At 40.1% G+C, this 16,093-nt stretch overlaps 1 protein-coding gene across 1 annotated transcript in view; it reads right to left on the reverse strand.

Moving 5' to 3' along the window:
- Kdm5b (lysine demethylase 5B) overlaps positions 1 to 16,093 on the reverse strand; it is a 77,134-nt gene that overhangs the window by 16,036 nt on the left and 45,005 nt on the right. Inside the window, exons 9-19 of the mRNA XM_028876625.2 lie at positions 15,930 to 16,049; positions 13,448 to 13,606; positions 11,802 to 11,983; positions 10,507 to 10,669; positions 8,747 to 8,866; positions 7,314 to 7,508; positions 4,147 to 4,328; positions 3,030 to 3,154; positions 1,363 to 1,513; positions 1,090 to 1,204; positions 305 to 660 (exon numbers count right to left, since the gene is read on the reverse strand). Coding sequence (XP_028732458.1) covers positions 305 to 660; positions 1,090 to 1,204; positions 1,363 to 1,513; positions 3,030 to 3,154; positions 4,147 to 4,328; positions 7,314 to 7,508; positions 8,747 to 8,866; positions 10,507 to 10,669; positions 11,802 to 11,983; positions 13,448 to 13,606; positions 15,930 to 16,049 — 1,868 coding nt within the window. The remainder of the gene's footprint in view (positions 1 to 304; positions 661 to 1,089; positions 1,205 to 1,362; positions 1,514 to 3,029; positions 3,155 to 4,146; positions 4,329 to 7,313; positions 7,509 to 8,746; positions 8,867 to 10,506; positions 10,670 to 11,801; positions 11,984 to 13,447; positions 13,607 to 15,929; positions 16,050 to 16,093) is intronic.

Here is a 16,093-nt window from a genome sequence, read left to right on the forward strand (position 1 = left end):
AGAAAATATTAATTTTCTTTTTTCTTTTTTTGAAACAGGGCTTCACCATATAGTTCTGACTATCCTAGAATTTACTATGTCTATAGACCAGGCTGGCCTTGAACTCTACCTGCCTCTGCCTCCTGATTTTCTTCAAAGCAGGCCCCAACAGAAAGCTTTTTCCCAAGTATTTTACAAGGACAGCTATGTTGGACAGTGTGCTGGCTCTGTGGTCTACGCTTTAAAGTTCACCTACTATCCAAACTTCCCAGGAAGAGGTTAGGATCTGTTGTTTTGTTTTGTTTGTTTGTTTGTTTGTTTTTACCTTGCTCTGAGAAGACCTTTGGCTTTATCATCCCAGTGTTCTGACACTGTAAGCAATTCTTGCAGGCGGGCCATAGCTTTCTCCACTGCTGAATACGGAGCCAGCCCCACCCCTAAGTCTATGAGTCGTCTCATATCGTCCAAAGACAGGGAGCTGGAGTCTAGGCAAGCTTGTTGCACCTCTTCTAGCCAACGGGCCTGTTCTAAGCGAATACGAATCTCAGCGAGTTGTGGAAGTTCAACATCAAATTCAAAGCTGACGTCCAGCAAGTCCTGTAGCTCAGCAGCACTAGGCATTTCCTCAGACAGGAGTTTCTGGCTATGCTGTTGGAAATCTTCTACACGATTCAAGAGATCCTAAAAGCAAGCAAGCAAATAAAGCCAACCAGTAGAAGTCTTAGCCAAATAGCACTTCAGTACTTGACTTATTTCAAACTAAAATCTGAAGTTCATAGCCAATACAAGCCTCTTCATGTTATTATGTCAGTAATAACATGAGTAAATGAGGCACACACGTCACCTATAGGGAAAATGAAATCACTCAGAGGTTAAGAGTCTGATACTCTTCAAGGGGAACAGAGTTGCAGTTCCCAGTACCCATGGCAGTGGGCTCACAACCACCAGCAACTCTGGATGTAATGTATCTGATAGTCTCTTTTGGTCTCTCTCGGCAGATACACACATGCATGTATGCACACAAATTAACATAAAAATTACCACTGAAGAGGGCTACTTGACTGAGTAAACACAAATATGGAATTTATTCATCCATCTTTATATGGTTACCTTTAGCAATGGTGTTTGACTAAGAACACATGGAAGAGCATACAATTGAGTCACAAACTGTCGGAGTTCATTCACTGTCAACTGATTCTGAGACTTTCCTCCACCAGATCGATACCTATTAAGACAAGGGCCCAAGGAAGCGATATGAGAACACATATGTTCATTACTCATAGCTCGCAATATCACAGAACTCAAGGACAGAAAGAAAAATTCCAACAGGTTTCTAGATTCGGATGCCATGGATCACCATCTCAAATAGTCAGAAATGTGTACCTTGTCTGCCTTTTGCCATTAAGCAATTGCTGGGCAACAGAAGCACATTTTTCTGCATCCTGTGTGACCAGGCGAAGATGACGCAGAAGGTCATTGTCCGGGAACTTCTTCATTTCTGATTCTTCAATTAAAGCTTTGAAGCTGACAAGACCTAAGATACAGAACAAAGTCATCTTTCTGTGATCATCAAGTTTATGATTAGTTACACAACAGAAAGGAGAAGGTCCTTCCACAAACGTAACAGATCATGATTCGGTTTCAGACACCATGGGGGGGGGGGGGGGCCCGCGATGGGAAGTGGCTCAGCAAGTGTTTAGAGCTGGTCTTCCTGAGAGGACTAGGATCTGATGGACCACTCTGTGGTCCTGTATTTCATTTTATAATTGATGCATACCTTTAATCCCAGCACTCAGGAGGCAGGGGCAGGCAGATCTCTATGAGTTCGAAGCCATTCTAGTCTACAGAGTGAGTTCCAGGACAGCCAGGGAGGGCTACACGGGGTGGAGGGAGACACTGATTCTTGCAGAGGACTCAAGTTCAGTTCCCAGGACCCACACAGAAGCTCACAACCATCTTTAACTCTAGCTCCAGAGGATCCAGCACCCTCTTTGGGCCTTAGTAGATATAGGCACACTCAACAGAGCACACACACACACAGGCAAAACACATACATATAAAATAAAATCTTTTCTTTAAAAGAAAAAGGAAAGGTAATGATAAAGGTCAGGGCCACTAAACTTTGATTAGAACTAGGAAGTGTTAAGCTAGCATTTCATAGACATAGACATTGCCTTTCAAAGAATCAAAGATTTTTTAAAACTAGTATTATATTGCATTACAAAAAAATCTGCTTTTTAAAAATAAAATATATTAAAAAGTTCCTATATTTTCTTAAGATTTATTTATCTTGTTTGGTTTGGTTTGTTTGAGACAGGGTTTCTCTGGCTGTTCCAAAACTTGCATTGTAGACCAAGGCTGGCCTTGAACTCAGAGATCCGCCTGCCTCTACCTCCTCAGTGCTGGGACTAAAGGTGTGAGCCACCACACCTGGCTTGACTTATTATTTTTATAAGTATGGTTGTTTTGCCTGCATATATGTCTATATACCACATGTATTCAGAAGGGGACATTGTATCACTAGAATTACAGATAGCTGGTAGGCGACATGGGGGATTAGAATGAACCCAGGTCCTCTTTCCTTCTCTTCCTGTCTTTATACTGGGTGGGGAGGGCAATGTGCCCCATGGTGCAGACATGGAGGTCAGAGGGAACCAGGGTAGAGCTGGCTCTCCCTCCAGCTTTGCACTCAAGATCATCAGGCTTCTGTGGCATGTACACTTTTCCTCCACTGGGTGCTTAAGGGAGGAGATGGGTATTTTTCAATAAGAAACATCTCTTTAGAACTACAGTAGCTCAGAATTCACCCACTGAGACATCTCACTGGTTCCAAAACCATCTTGCATAATCTATATGGCCAGACTGTACTTAAATGTTGATGCAAACTGCCTTATCCACTTTGGTTTAAAACTTCTGCCAAGGATCTGGAAACCTGTTCAGACATGGGAGCTAAGGATGAAATTAGGTTGTTTTCAGTCATCTGTTTTATTGGCACAACAAAACCCAACTCCACTTTGCTGGTTACAAATCCCACATTGTGCATTACGTACTTTTCTTCTTGTTGATCTTTGCTTCCAAAGCTTCATTCACATTTAAGGACCATTCATTGTAAGACTCTGCTCGAAGCTTCAATGCATTCATCATGGGATAGAGATCATCCAGAGTGTACCTGTACCTGGAAACAGGACACAGATAGCCGTGAGAAGTCGACTAAAGGAGGTTTAGCCTCAACATTCACAGACCTAGAATGGGGATGACACTGAGCTTTTTTCTTTCAATGATTTATTTGTTTGTTTGTTTATCTATCTATTTATTTATTTAGTGGGTGTGAGTACTCTATCTGCATGTACACTTTTATGCTAAAAGAGGGCATCAGATCTCACTAGAGATGGTTGTGAGCCACCATGTAGGTGCTGAGAATTGAACTCAGGACCTCTGGAAGAGCAGCCAGTGCTCTTAACTGCAGAGCAAAGACTCAGTGCAGGCTGAAAAGGAGGCTCAATGGAAAAGCACTTTCCATGAAAGGAACGGCTCCCATAGGCTCATATATTTGAATGCTTGGTCATTAGGGAGTGGCGATACAACTTCAGAGGTATTAGGAGTTGTAGCCTTATTGGAGAAAGTGTGTCACTGGGGCTGGGCTTTGGGGTTTCAAATGCTCCAGCCAGGCCCAGTGTCTCTCTCTGCCTGCTGACTTTGGATCCAGAAAGTAGAACTCTCAACTACCATATCTGTCTGGGGTCACCATGGTCTAAACTATAAGCAAAGCCCCAATTAAATGCTTTCTTTTGTTTCCACGGCTATGGTGTCTCTTCACAGCAATAGAACACTGACTATAAGACACCATGTAAAGCTGAGTGCTTTCTGCCATCCCAGTCCTGACACAGTGACATGAAGTAGAGACTCACTGGAAACTAATGGGTCAACCAGGTTGGCATACATGATTAAGAACAGAGAAAACTTACCTTAAACAAGGAAAGCCAGAGCCAACACTTGAGGCTGTTCTCTGACTCCACAGCACACTGTGACACATACACACATAACCACATCCACACATGAATGTGATCTCACATAAACACACATACACACACCATAAATATACACATATGCACATGTACACACATGCTTTCCCAAAGGAGAAAAAAAAAACTTATCCTTCCTACTTACCGCAGGTTATACTTATAAGGGGGACAGGAACACAATTCTTTTACATGATGTAGGCAAACAAACAGGCCAGGTTTACAAGAGCACGAGATGGCAGACATGAAGCATGTAGTTTTGCATTTTATACACTGCCGCTCATCATCTGGCAACAGCTCAAAATCCATTCTTTCTGAATCAATTACTCCCTAAAATTAAATGTGTATTAGAGACTTAGAAAGAATAATATGATCTAAAAGACCAAGACAAGTATGCACAGGATTTTTTTAAAGCCTTAATAAAACATGTAAGGATGATTTAAAACTATATGGACTACAAAGTACCAATAGCCTAGCATTGTTCAGTGAGAATCCCTCTTTGGGTAAGGTAAGGCCCATGTCTAACCATTTTGATCTGAACATAAACAAAATCATTGCTGAATCAATACTGCTGAGGTTAGCAGCCTATCTTGCTCAAAACTTACCTTACTGAAGTTTGATCGTAGAGAAGAGCAATCTGTATCTATATCTGTATCTATATATCTATGCTTTCTATCACAGTAGCTGGGGACACACCTCATCGAGCACTTGCCTACAATGCACAAAGCCCTGGATTTGAGCCCTAGCATCTTCCTCAAAACAAGCAGAGGAGCTGGAGAGAGAGTCTGTGAGCACGAGTCCACATTGCTCCTGCAGAAAGAGTTCCCAGCACGAGGCCAGGTAACTCACAACCACCTGTAGGCTCTGGCTGCTGTAGGTCGTCTGATGCGCCTTCTAACACACACACTTGAAATGCCTCCCAAGTGAACATTTCAACTGTAGCTCATCCCATCTGACCTCTAGAAGGCCCTTCTCAGAGATGTCCCTTTTTTTGTTTTTTCGAGACAGGGTTTCTCTGGGTAGTTTTGGTGCCTGTCCTGGATCTTGCTCTGTAGCCCAGGCTGGCCTTGAACTCACAGAGATCCTGCTGGCTCTGCCTCCCAGGAGTGCTGGGATTAAAGGCCGACGCCACCACCACCGCCTGGCCTGGGAGATGTCTTTTGTCTCTCAAAGCCCAACCTAGAAGTCACCAGGCTCCTTTGTTTCACTTTAATGATGTAAGCATTCCTGACAGTTACATGTTAAGTCAACAAAGACAGTATGCTGATGGATAGATTTGTCATTTTAATCATAATCACTGAAAAGGACTTCCTTGGTCTGGAGAGCTGAGATTAAAGGAGACCAAAGATCAACTTTGAAGATCGAAATCATGTAGTTTATACACAATTTTAACCTGTTAAATTCCACATCTAGGGAGAAGAATAGTTCTCCAAGCTGCAGAAATATTTATGTAATATTTTTATTTTGAGAATTTTCTACCTATGTATTTTAATTACACCTACGCCCTAACAAAACACCCTCCCAAACATCCTTTTCCCAGTTTTATCTGCATTTCTTTGTCTGTATTTAGTAACTCAATTAAGTCCAATTAAGTGGACCCACATGTACTTGAGTGTGGGGCCGTCCACTGGAGTACAGATAACCTCACTGGTGCATCCCGAGAAAAATCACTCTCCTCCTCCAGCAGCTCTAAGCTGCTAACAGCGCTTCAGCTAAGGGTGGAACCTACTCCACAGCAGGCTGAAATTTTGGTCTTAGGCAGTTGTTCTGCAAGTAAACACTAACTTCCATTACTGATGTAGACCTTGGCAAGTCACTTAAATCCACTAGGCATTGCTTTCTTCAACTATAAAACACCAGAGGACAACAGATAGCCTGCTGGTGGTCCATAATGGGCTCCCAATAGACAACATTCCAGTATTCTATGCACGGTGGCATATATATATATACATTAAAAAAAAAAGATTATGTATATGGTTGATCCAAAAGAATCCATTAAAAATATCTACTAAATCAAGGCCGGGCGGTGGTGGCGCACGCCTTTAATCCCAGCACTCGGGAGGCAGAGGCAGGCGGATCTCTGTGAGTTCGAGGCCAGCCTGGGCTACCAAGTGAGTCCCAGGAAAGGCGCAAAGCTACACAGAGAAACCCTGTCTCGAAAAACCAAAAAAAAAAAAAAAAAAAAAAAAATCTACTAAATCAAAACCTTAACAGGAAAATGCAAATGAACTAAAAGAGATAAAAGTAGGTGGAATGCTTGCCTTGTATGCTCAAAGCCCTAGGGTCTATTTCAGTATTGAATAAAACTGAGCATGGTAGCATATGCCTATAATCCTAGTAATGGAGAAGTAGAGGCATGAAAATCAGAAGTTCAAAGTCATTCTTGTCTACATAAAGAGTTTCAAGGCCAGTCTGGGCTATATGTGACCCTGTCTTCAAAAAGAAATTGGAAGACTCACCCTAGTTATTACTTATTTCAAAGCTTTTTAGAAAATTAAAGGGATAGAAAGACAATGTTCCATCTTGCAAAGGACCAAGTTCAGTTCCTGGCACCCATGTTACTAGTTTACAACTGCCTGTAACTCCAGTCCCAAGACAGTGCACATCCTCTTCTGATCCATGTGGGCACTGAACTCACATGCACAAAACTACCTACACACACAAGCATATACAGCTAATTAAAAATAAAATTTAAATCATAAAAGAAAATTACAGTAGTAAAGACCATTTAGTATTAGCAATAGGCTAGATTCATAGGTTTAAAACCAAGGTACCAAGGCAATTCAGAGAGAAGATAGTATGAGATTCTAGAGAATATCTTTGTGGCTTTGGCTTTGTATTATGCACAAATGTCTTAAGAAGGACACATAATAAAATATAATAAAAAAGAGGTAAGCTTGTAATCTAGCACTTAAAAAGTGGAAGTGGGAAGAACAGGAGAGGTCATTCCAAGTTCAAGACCATCCTGGGATACATGAGACACTATTATAGGAAAGAAAGGGAGGGATAGAGAGAGAGGGGAGGACAGAGGGGGGGGGAGAGGGAGAGAGACAGGGACACTATTGTAATAATATAATCTTATAATTAATTAAATCAGCAAACCATGTGAAGAGATACTTTACAGATAGTGATACAAGGGATAAAATAAGCACATGAAAAATAGTTAATACAAATAAAAACAAAATATTACTACATGTCAATCAGAATAGCTTTTGTAGAAACCGAATACAGCAAGGAAAAGCTTCTTAAAACCACAATAAAGTACAAGAACTCTATGAAGTCAGCAACATGGAACTGGATCTCCAGAAACCTTACCAGTTTACGCACAGTTTCCCTTAAAGCCTTTTCATCCTCAATCATAATGGCCATGTCTTTCTGAACAGTTGACGCCACCACAACATCTAACACAGCAGCCTTGGAAGCCATTTTGCATATCATCTCATCGTGGGAGAAGACACAGTAACGGTGCAGCAAGCGATAATGCTCCACGCACTGGCGGCCCAATGGGAGCTGGGTCACAAGCAGAAAAGAAATATGACATAGTCACCTTTTTAAAAATTTCCAAAAACTTATGACTTACCATATCATATTAACAAATAACCCAATCTTGGTCAAACCACCTACTACTTACTTACCAACCCTAAACCAGACTCAGATTCCCTGAGAACTGGGCCTATTCATCTTTGTGCTCTAAAGATCTGACACATTGGGTAACTAAGTTGAAAACTGGTTAAGAAAGAACTGTATGGACAATGAATTAACGTGAGTAATGTAGAGTCTAATTGGAAATATTTGTATATTCCCTCAAACAACTGTGCTGAACTTCCAGTCTTAATTTACTTCAGGGATAATTAATACTCAAGAACTATAGACTGGAAAATAAAGACAGAAAGAACTAATGTTGTTTTTCTAGAAAAGCACTAGCTGGTGGTACATGCCTAAATCCTAGCTCTTTAGGATTTAGGTATAGAAGCAGGAAGGTCTGTAATTCTAGGCCATCCTTAACTACACATCAGTTTTTTAAGAGACTTTGTCTCAAAAAAAAAAAAAACCAAACAGAAAGCTACAATTTACTAATTTTTATATTACACATAACCTTCACAGTTGTAGCATAAAATATCAACTCTGCAATGAACAAACATGTCATTCAACTGTTGCATTGTGGATAATTAGGGCAATCCTACTAAGTTTTCAGACTGGAATATTTGTTACTAGTTTGTAAGCTCTAATAAGCTTCAACCTTGTTTAAAGTCATTAGACTCTGCTCTTCAAGAAAGTTCTTACTATAAGTTAGGTTCCCCAGAACCTGAGGCAGAACGATGGTTTGCAACAGAGAGCTCAGGGCTAGGTTTGGCAACACTGGAAAAAAACAAAAACAAAACCACTTTGTCCCCAAGAAGTTGATTTAAAACTACAACTTAAAAGAAGTGTCGTGGGGGCTGGAGAGGTGGCTCAGCAGTTAAGAGCAACCGTTGATTTTTACAGCGGTCCAGAGTTCAGTTTCTAGCATCCATGTCAGAGAAGTCACAACCACCTTCTCTGGCCTCTACTGGTCCAAGCACATGTCTGTGCATGTCTATGTGCAGAAACATACACATACACTTTAAAAAAGTAATAGATCTTAAGAAGAGAGAAAGGGGTCTTGCTACAAAACAAAAGTATTGTCAACTAAAAAAAGCAGTGTGGTTCATGTCTTGAGTTGTCATACAATGTGTTATAAGGGAAAAGCTCAAATTCGTACTACATACCCAATCAACAGTGCAGAAGTTAACAGCCTCAGCAAAATTAAAACCTTGGTTGAAACCGCTGTGGTAGGCTCTTGGAAACGTAATCACAAACTCCCCAGCACACTGATTTGTTCGATAAACCTACAGAGACAGGGACGAGAGATTTTTAAGGTTTGACAGTAACATTTTCAAAGACAATTTGGACATGAACTGTTAGATGATTCACCAGACAAACAGGACAGAACTGGACACACATACATTTGTATATAAAATTACTGTTGTAGAATCACCTGATTCCTGCCACAAGATAGAGTAATCTACCAGATTAACAGAACTAATTAGTCTCTGAACAGAGACAGTGCTCAAACCAAACAAGGCTGCATCTAGGAGACAGGAGTCATCTTTCTTTACAGGTAAACCAGGAACATCCTACAGTTCAGCAGCAGTGAAGCAGAGACAGGCAGACGCCTGTGACCTGGAGGTCAGTCTGGACTACACAGCAGGTTCTAGACCATGCAGAAATTATTTATTATTTCCCTAGGCCCTAAATCCAGCCCCTGTATTTTATTCAACTTTTGACAAACTGGAAAAATCCAGCAGGAAAAATACTCAATGAAGACATGGTGGGTGTTTTATACATTCAGTCATTACTTTCTAAGTTATGTTCCATGAATACATACTCAGTGAGCCCTCAAATTAAGTCCTGAGAAATCCTGTCTGATGGCCCCTGAGGAACAACACCCAGTGCAGGCATAGATACACACACCCACAGATGCTCAACGGGAGGGGGGTGATTAGCAGTTCTGGCTGGGAAGTAGTACCAGGACAGTGTGCATACATCTAGTAGTCCCAAGGCCCTGGTTCAATTCCCAGCACCACCATCAATAGTCCTACAAAGTAGGCCATTTTGGTTAATCATTCAAAAATAAGACCATGAGATTCAATAAGATTCGTTGTTCCCTCTTCTTTTTGGAGTGCTGGAAGTCAAATCTTTGCAAAGGACTGAGTGGGGTTCAGTTCCCCCACACCCATGTGGCAGCTCACAACCACCTGTTACTCCAGGTCCAGCAGATCCAATATCTCGTCTGAACTCCAGACTCATGTACATGGTGCACATAAAAAACACTCAGGTACACATATCAACACATAAAATTTATCAATATTTTTAAAAAGATTTTAAAACCGGAGTTTTGGTCAAATTGTAACAGAAGCTAGCCATTTTCATAGTAAACTATTTTGTATTACAAGTAACTGTTTATATATTTTTGTTGACTAAAGTTATAAACAAAATTTATAGTACAGAAATCATTAGTGATAATGACACTAAAAAGTACTGCACTCATTTGCAAAGCAAGTCTGTTCAGTAACCTAGATATCAACTACAACAAATTAGTTTTTATGGTGTCTAAGCACCTAGCCCATTGGATTATGCTATACAGCACCAAACAGCTGCTTCTATTATCAAGTTATCTTATGAAAATAGCAAATAACTTTTTGTTTGTTTGGGTTTTTTTTGTTTGTTTGTTTGTTTGTTTGTTTTTTCAAGACAGGGTTTTCTGTGTTGTTTTGGTGCCTGTCCTGGAACTCACTCTGTAGACCAGGCTGGCCTCGAACTCAAGAGATCCGCCAGGCTCTGCCTCCCGAGTACTGGGATTAAAGGTGTGCGCCACCACAGCCTGGCCCTCAAAGTACCAAATAACTTTTAAAAAAATAAAGAAATAAAACAGTAATAGAGAAGTAGTGAATAAGCTGAGTAGCAGGAGGATTAACTCAGAACATACAGGCACTTCATGAGTCATCAGAGTGTTGGGGTTCATGATGGTCACAAGCTGGTGGAGGAGATCTGGCTGGGACACAAATAGCTCTGGAGCTAGTTTCTTCATTACATTTTCTAGCTGCTCGGCAGCATATCCTGGAACTCCATACCAGGTTTTTGGCTCACCCCTAAAATCAGATTATGAAAGTCAATCAATTTTTAATAACACACACACACACATACACACACAAAGTAAAGCAGTTCACATTTTTCTGATCTTGTTCTATAAGACTGAGCTACAAACAAATGTTCAAATCAAAGAAGTAACATTAGAAATGTGAGTGGAACATATATAGTGCATTTTCCCTTCAAGTACAAAAAATGATACTTTGCATCTGAGGTCATCATCATCCCAGACCCCACTTCACAAAATGCAGACTTATAGAGTTTTTAAGAATCACATTTGTTAGAGGATACACAACTTCCTTCATCAACTGAGAAGGGATGGCAACCTTCAATCTTCCTTTTCCCTTGCCCATTCTGCTGGAAAAGGTTTAAATCAAATACAAATAAGGCAATTAGCATTTATAAAGTGCCCTTATTCTTCAAAGAACTTTAAATTGTCAACCAATTAATCTGTGCCACCCCTGTGAGGTATGATAAACATCATCTTCCTGTTACAGCTGGGGCAATTGCCTAGGGAAGCAGAACCATGTTGCATATCCATATGGCAACTCTTTCTTTCTTGTGGTACATCCTTAAATTCCACTGTTGGATTAGAGTGGGTTATAGATTTTAAAATATTTTTAAACTTTGAAGTAGAAGAAATAGGGGAGGTGGAAACAAATGTAGGGACAAATGGCTTTGGGTGAAAAGTTCAAACAGTATAAAGTTCACAAGTCTGCACAGATTAGAAAGGTTGAGGTGTTACATGTCAGAATTCAGTACAACAAAAGGAAACTGATAGTCCCAAGGATCTGCTCATCCCCAATGGAATACATGGATTACCATGACTACCAAATGAGATTTCCTGTATCGAAAACACTACACAGTGCTTTTTTTAACCTGTTAGTAAACACTTTACTGAATTCATATAAAAACTATACTATTCCTAGAAACATCCTATACACTAAACTAGTGTATGATTTCAGAGGCTGTAGAACTTTTGTAAAGTGTCCTAACGTGATAGGAAATCTAATCTAACATAAGCTAAAACAAAAGGAACCCACTGCCTTCAGACATAGGCAACACATATCTGAAAGAGGGAATCTTCCTACCCAGCTTACACACTGTTCATAGGCTCCATATAGAATTTCTCACCAGTGCAGGTAGTTGATTGAATAGCTCCAATGGTCTTCAATATGCCAACAGAAGGAAGAAAAGCACATGCCCACATACAACCAAGGGAGTTTCATGCCACATATATCAGCAGTAATATGAGCGAGGACAGACTGCTCCATCACTGGCATATTGTTCAAATTCCAGCCACTATCAAGATACTCCTAAAAGGAGCAAGAAAAAAAAGAGGATAAAGTTTCAGCAGTATCATGCTAACACTTTAGAAATGTTTATTTGTTCCTTTCTTATTTAATTATATTTATCTATATTGACCGGGTTGTGATACATGTGTGCAGATACTTAAGGACAAAAAGGACATCAAGCACTCTTGAACTAGAGGCAAACAAAGGCAATTGTGAGCAGCTTGTCCTGGGTGCAGGAAACTGCCCAGGTTCCTCTGGAAGGGAAACAAGCGCTTGTAAAACTGCTGAGCCATTTCTCCAGCCCCTACCGATTGTCTAAAGAGCTCCTTCAGCCAGGCGGTGGTGCGCGCCTCTGATCCTAGCACTCAGGAAGCAGAGGCAGGCAGGTCTCAGTGAGTTCAAGGTCAGCCTGGTCTACAGAGTAAGTACCAGGAGAGCCAGGACTGTTTCACAGAGAAAACCTGTCCTGGGGGTGGGGGAAGAAAAAGAACTCCTTTAAGAAAAAATGAAGGGTTTAGGGGTCAAAGTAGACTGCCACTATGATGATCTCTAGCTCTGTCTGGTTTAGACTTTACATAAGTGGAACTGTATAAGCACATCTACCCTGTTTTGTTTTGTTTTAGGATAGAGAAGAACATAAAACTCATTAGATGAAGTTAAAGCCAGCCAAACTAATGTACATCGTCAGAAGTTGGGATGTGTAAGGTAATAGTGGTTGTCCTCAAGGAGGGATGTGATGAAGACGAAAAGCAGAGAAGGCCTGTCACTCTAGTCTATCCTACTTTCTTGTTCTAGTGCTGGGTACCCTGTGCTCAGGACTAGCTAAGCTGTACACATGATATATACTTCTCTGTGGGTGTGTAAAACAGAAAATGAACACCCACATACACATTTTAAATCTGACAGAGAAATAGTTTGGGTTTATGAGTCTACTAGCATATAAACATTAAAGTTAAGCAAGGTCTTGATTTGGGTTTGTTTCTTATGTTTTTGGCTTTTTTTTTTTTTTTTTTTTTTTTGAGACAGGGTTTCTCTGTGTAGCTCTGGAACCTTTCCTGGAACTCACTCTGTAACCCAGGCTGACCTGGAACTCAGAGATCTGCCTGCCTCTGCCTCCTGGGATTAAAGGCACCACTGCCTGGCCCTCGGGTTATTTTAAAGAACTCAAGGTTAGAACCTGAAGGAAAGGGTGTTAATAATGTCCTATAATCACCATACTGTAGTGAATAATCAGGACTAGAACTTTTTGAGGACTTAATTTTTCTTGAAGATATTAAAAATCCAGTAAATAAGACTGTACTGAGAGTAATTCTAAATAATTCAAGCTGACCAAACAGAATTTCAACACACAGTTTCCAAGGCACTCACAAGGACCCAACTGTTACACTGAGGATGGCACTCCTCTAGTATCAACATTTAGATCAACACTGTGCTTTAGATGTAGAGCTCCGCCTCACACTACAAGTCCCTAGAGTTGGAACCTACCTCTTCCTCAGGGGAAATCTTGATTTTCCCATCTCGTACAGGGAAGCCACTGCCAAACTCCTTTGAGGCGATATCCGCTCCATACTCCACCGTGACATCCTCTTCAATAGTGCTCACCAGTCGCCAGAACTCCTTCTCTACCAGCTCTGTAGGAACCATCTGGAAGTACAAGGAAACTGGAAGAGTAACTTTTCCATTCATTCACAAGTTGTTTATGACTAGTTAAGAGATGAGAATCACAGATTAACTTGCTAAGAAAAAAAAAAAAAAAAAAAAAACTGTCCATAATTTCCCACAGGTGATATTCTTGGGTGATTCAGGCAACAACTCTATTTTCTAGAATAAATTTTTTAATTAAGAACTATAAGAATTGATTATGAATTCAAGTTCCCAACTAATCTGGGCTCCTAGGGGCTTCACAGAGACTAAAACCAGGACCTGACAACCTAGGAGCTCTGCTCACATGTTAGTGTGTAACCTAGGTCTTCTGTGAACTCTAACAGCGACAGCAGGGGCTGTCTCTGACTCGTTACCTGCTCTTGGGACCTATTCCTCCTACTGATTGCCTCATCCAGCCTTAATAGAAAGACGGGGAGGTGTCTAGTCTCACTACAACTTGACAGACCATGGCTGGCTGATGTCCCTGGCAGACCAGTCCATATCTAAAGACAAAAAGGAAGAGGAATGGGAAGGGAGGTGGGGGGAACTGGGAGAATAGAAAACCTTGCTTGGGATGCAAAAACAAAATAAACAAAAATATGAAATTTTAAAAAAAAAATCAATGTTCCTTGATCACAACACAAACCACAACTACAAAGAGAGGCCAAGGAAAGTAAAATGACCTGTTTTGGTTTTTTTTTAATAATCTGAAATATACTTTTGTTTTCTGAGAAATATAACACCCAACCTGGTGTTATATAAATGTTTCTTAACACATTATTTGACTAAACCTGGATGAAAGTAATACAGACAAACATGAATTAAAAAAAATAAGGAGGCTAGAGAGATGGTCTAGTGGTTAAGAGCACTTGTTGCTCTTACAGAGGACCCTAGTTTGATTTCCAGCACCCACATGTACCATCTGTAACTCCAGATCCAGAGGATCCTATGCCATCTTCTAACCTCCATGGGTACAAAGCATACACATGTTGCACATTCATACATGCAGGGAAAATACTCCAACATCAAAAACAAAAATGAATAAATCTAAAAAAGATTATAATAAAATAAAATAAGAAATTGAAGAATATGAACCAAAGATCGTTGCCTCAGCACATCCAACAATATAGAGCTATCAAATTATCAAGGAACTGTTCTGAGTAGAGGCAAATAACTTACATGTCTGGCCCTTAGTGTCTTCAGCTTTTAAGTAAAATAAAGATCCAATAACAGATATCATAAGCCAATCAACATGAGTGATTATATAGGAAAATACTAAAATTCATGGGGAGTCAAAATAAAACTTCAAGTGGGATATACATTAGAAAGAAAATGTTAGGGAACTAAAAGCTAATATTCATGACATAAAGGACTTTCAGGATCATTAATACATTGCTGGAATGCCATAGAGATCAAAACTCTCATGTAACCTCAGAATCATCCAACTGCAGAGATCTCATGTATGAGCTGTTTGTTATGGCACACATAAGTGAGGAAAAACCAGAGCTTAAATATCCAGAATTACACTGAAAACAATATAATTTTGAATTATTTGATAGAATATTAAATATTGAAAATACCTGCTTATATTCTAAGTCAACAAGAAGTAAAAATGGAATCTTACTGTAAAGCTTACAATCTAATAATTAGACAACAAAATGTAATAAACATGTTCCCAAGACACAGTACACAGTGCACTTAAATGAAGACATTCTGACACAAAGCACTGTGAAACTGTACTATCATTAAACGTTCTACTAGTTTCCTTCTGTACAATGGCTGCCAGAGTGAAACCTTTATCCACTTCTTTGTGGCTTCAATGAATGGAGCTTTTCTTTCTCCAGTAATAGAGTTGAAGAGAAACTGTCTACAGTGTAAATGTTAACTCTTTTTTCCTCATCAGCTAACTTATTAAGACAAAACAAAACAACAAATGTGTAATTAGCCAGGTGTGGTATAGCCCCCTTTAATCCCAGCATTTGGGAGGCGGAGGCGCATGGATCTCAGAGTTCAAGGCGGGCTTGGTCTACACAGTGAATTCCATGCTAGCTGGGGCTATACAACTGAGAACCAAGTAACATAACATAAACCTTAAATCACAGCTTAGTGAGATGACCTGGCACATGGTGCCAAGCCGATGACTTGAGCTCAATCCCTAAACACACATAGTAGGAGAAAACCAACTTCCACAAGCTGTCTTTAATTTCCACATGTACATTGTTGCCTGAGTACCACCAACACACACGTAAGTAAACTAACTAACTAACTAACTAATTAATAACATTTGTAAAATTCTAACCCAAATTAGTATAGATCTACATACATGGACTGGCATGTTGAAGTAATCGGATTTAAAGGAGTCTGCCATCTCCCCAAACGTGCGCAGAGTATAATCCCTTGCTGCTTGTTCAAAGCCAAACGCTTCTTGGGGCTTGCTACATTCCTGCATAGGAAAAAGAAAATTAGTGTACTAGGTGTCACTTGAAA

Source organism: Peromyscus leucopus, chromosome 15 (genome assembly GCF_004664715.2).
Source record: "Peromyscus leucopus breed LL Stock chromosome 15, UCI_PerLeu_2.1, whole genome shotgun sequence".
Classification (NCBI taxonomy): Eukaryota; Metazoa; Chordata; class Mammalia; order Rodentia; family Cricetidae; genus Peromyscus; species Peromyscus leucopus.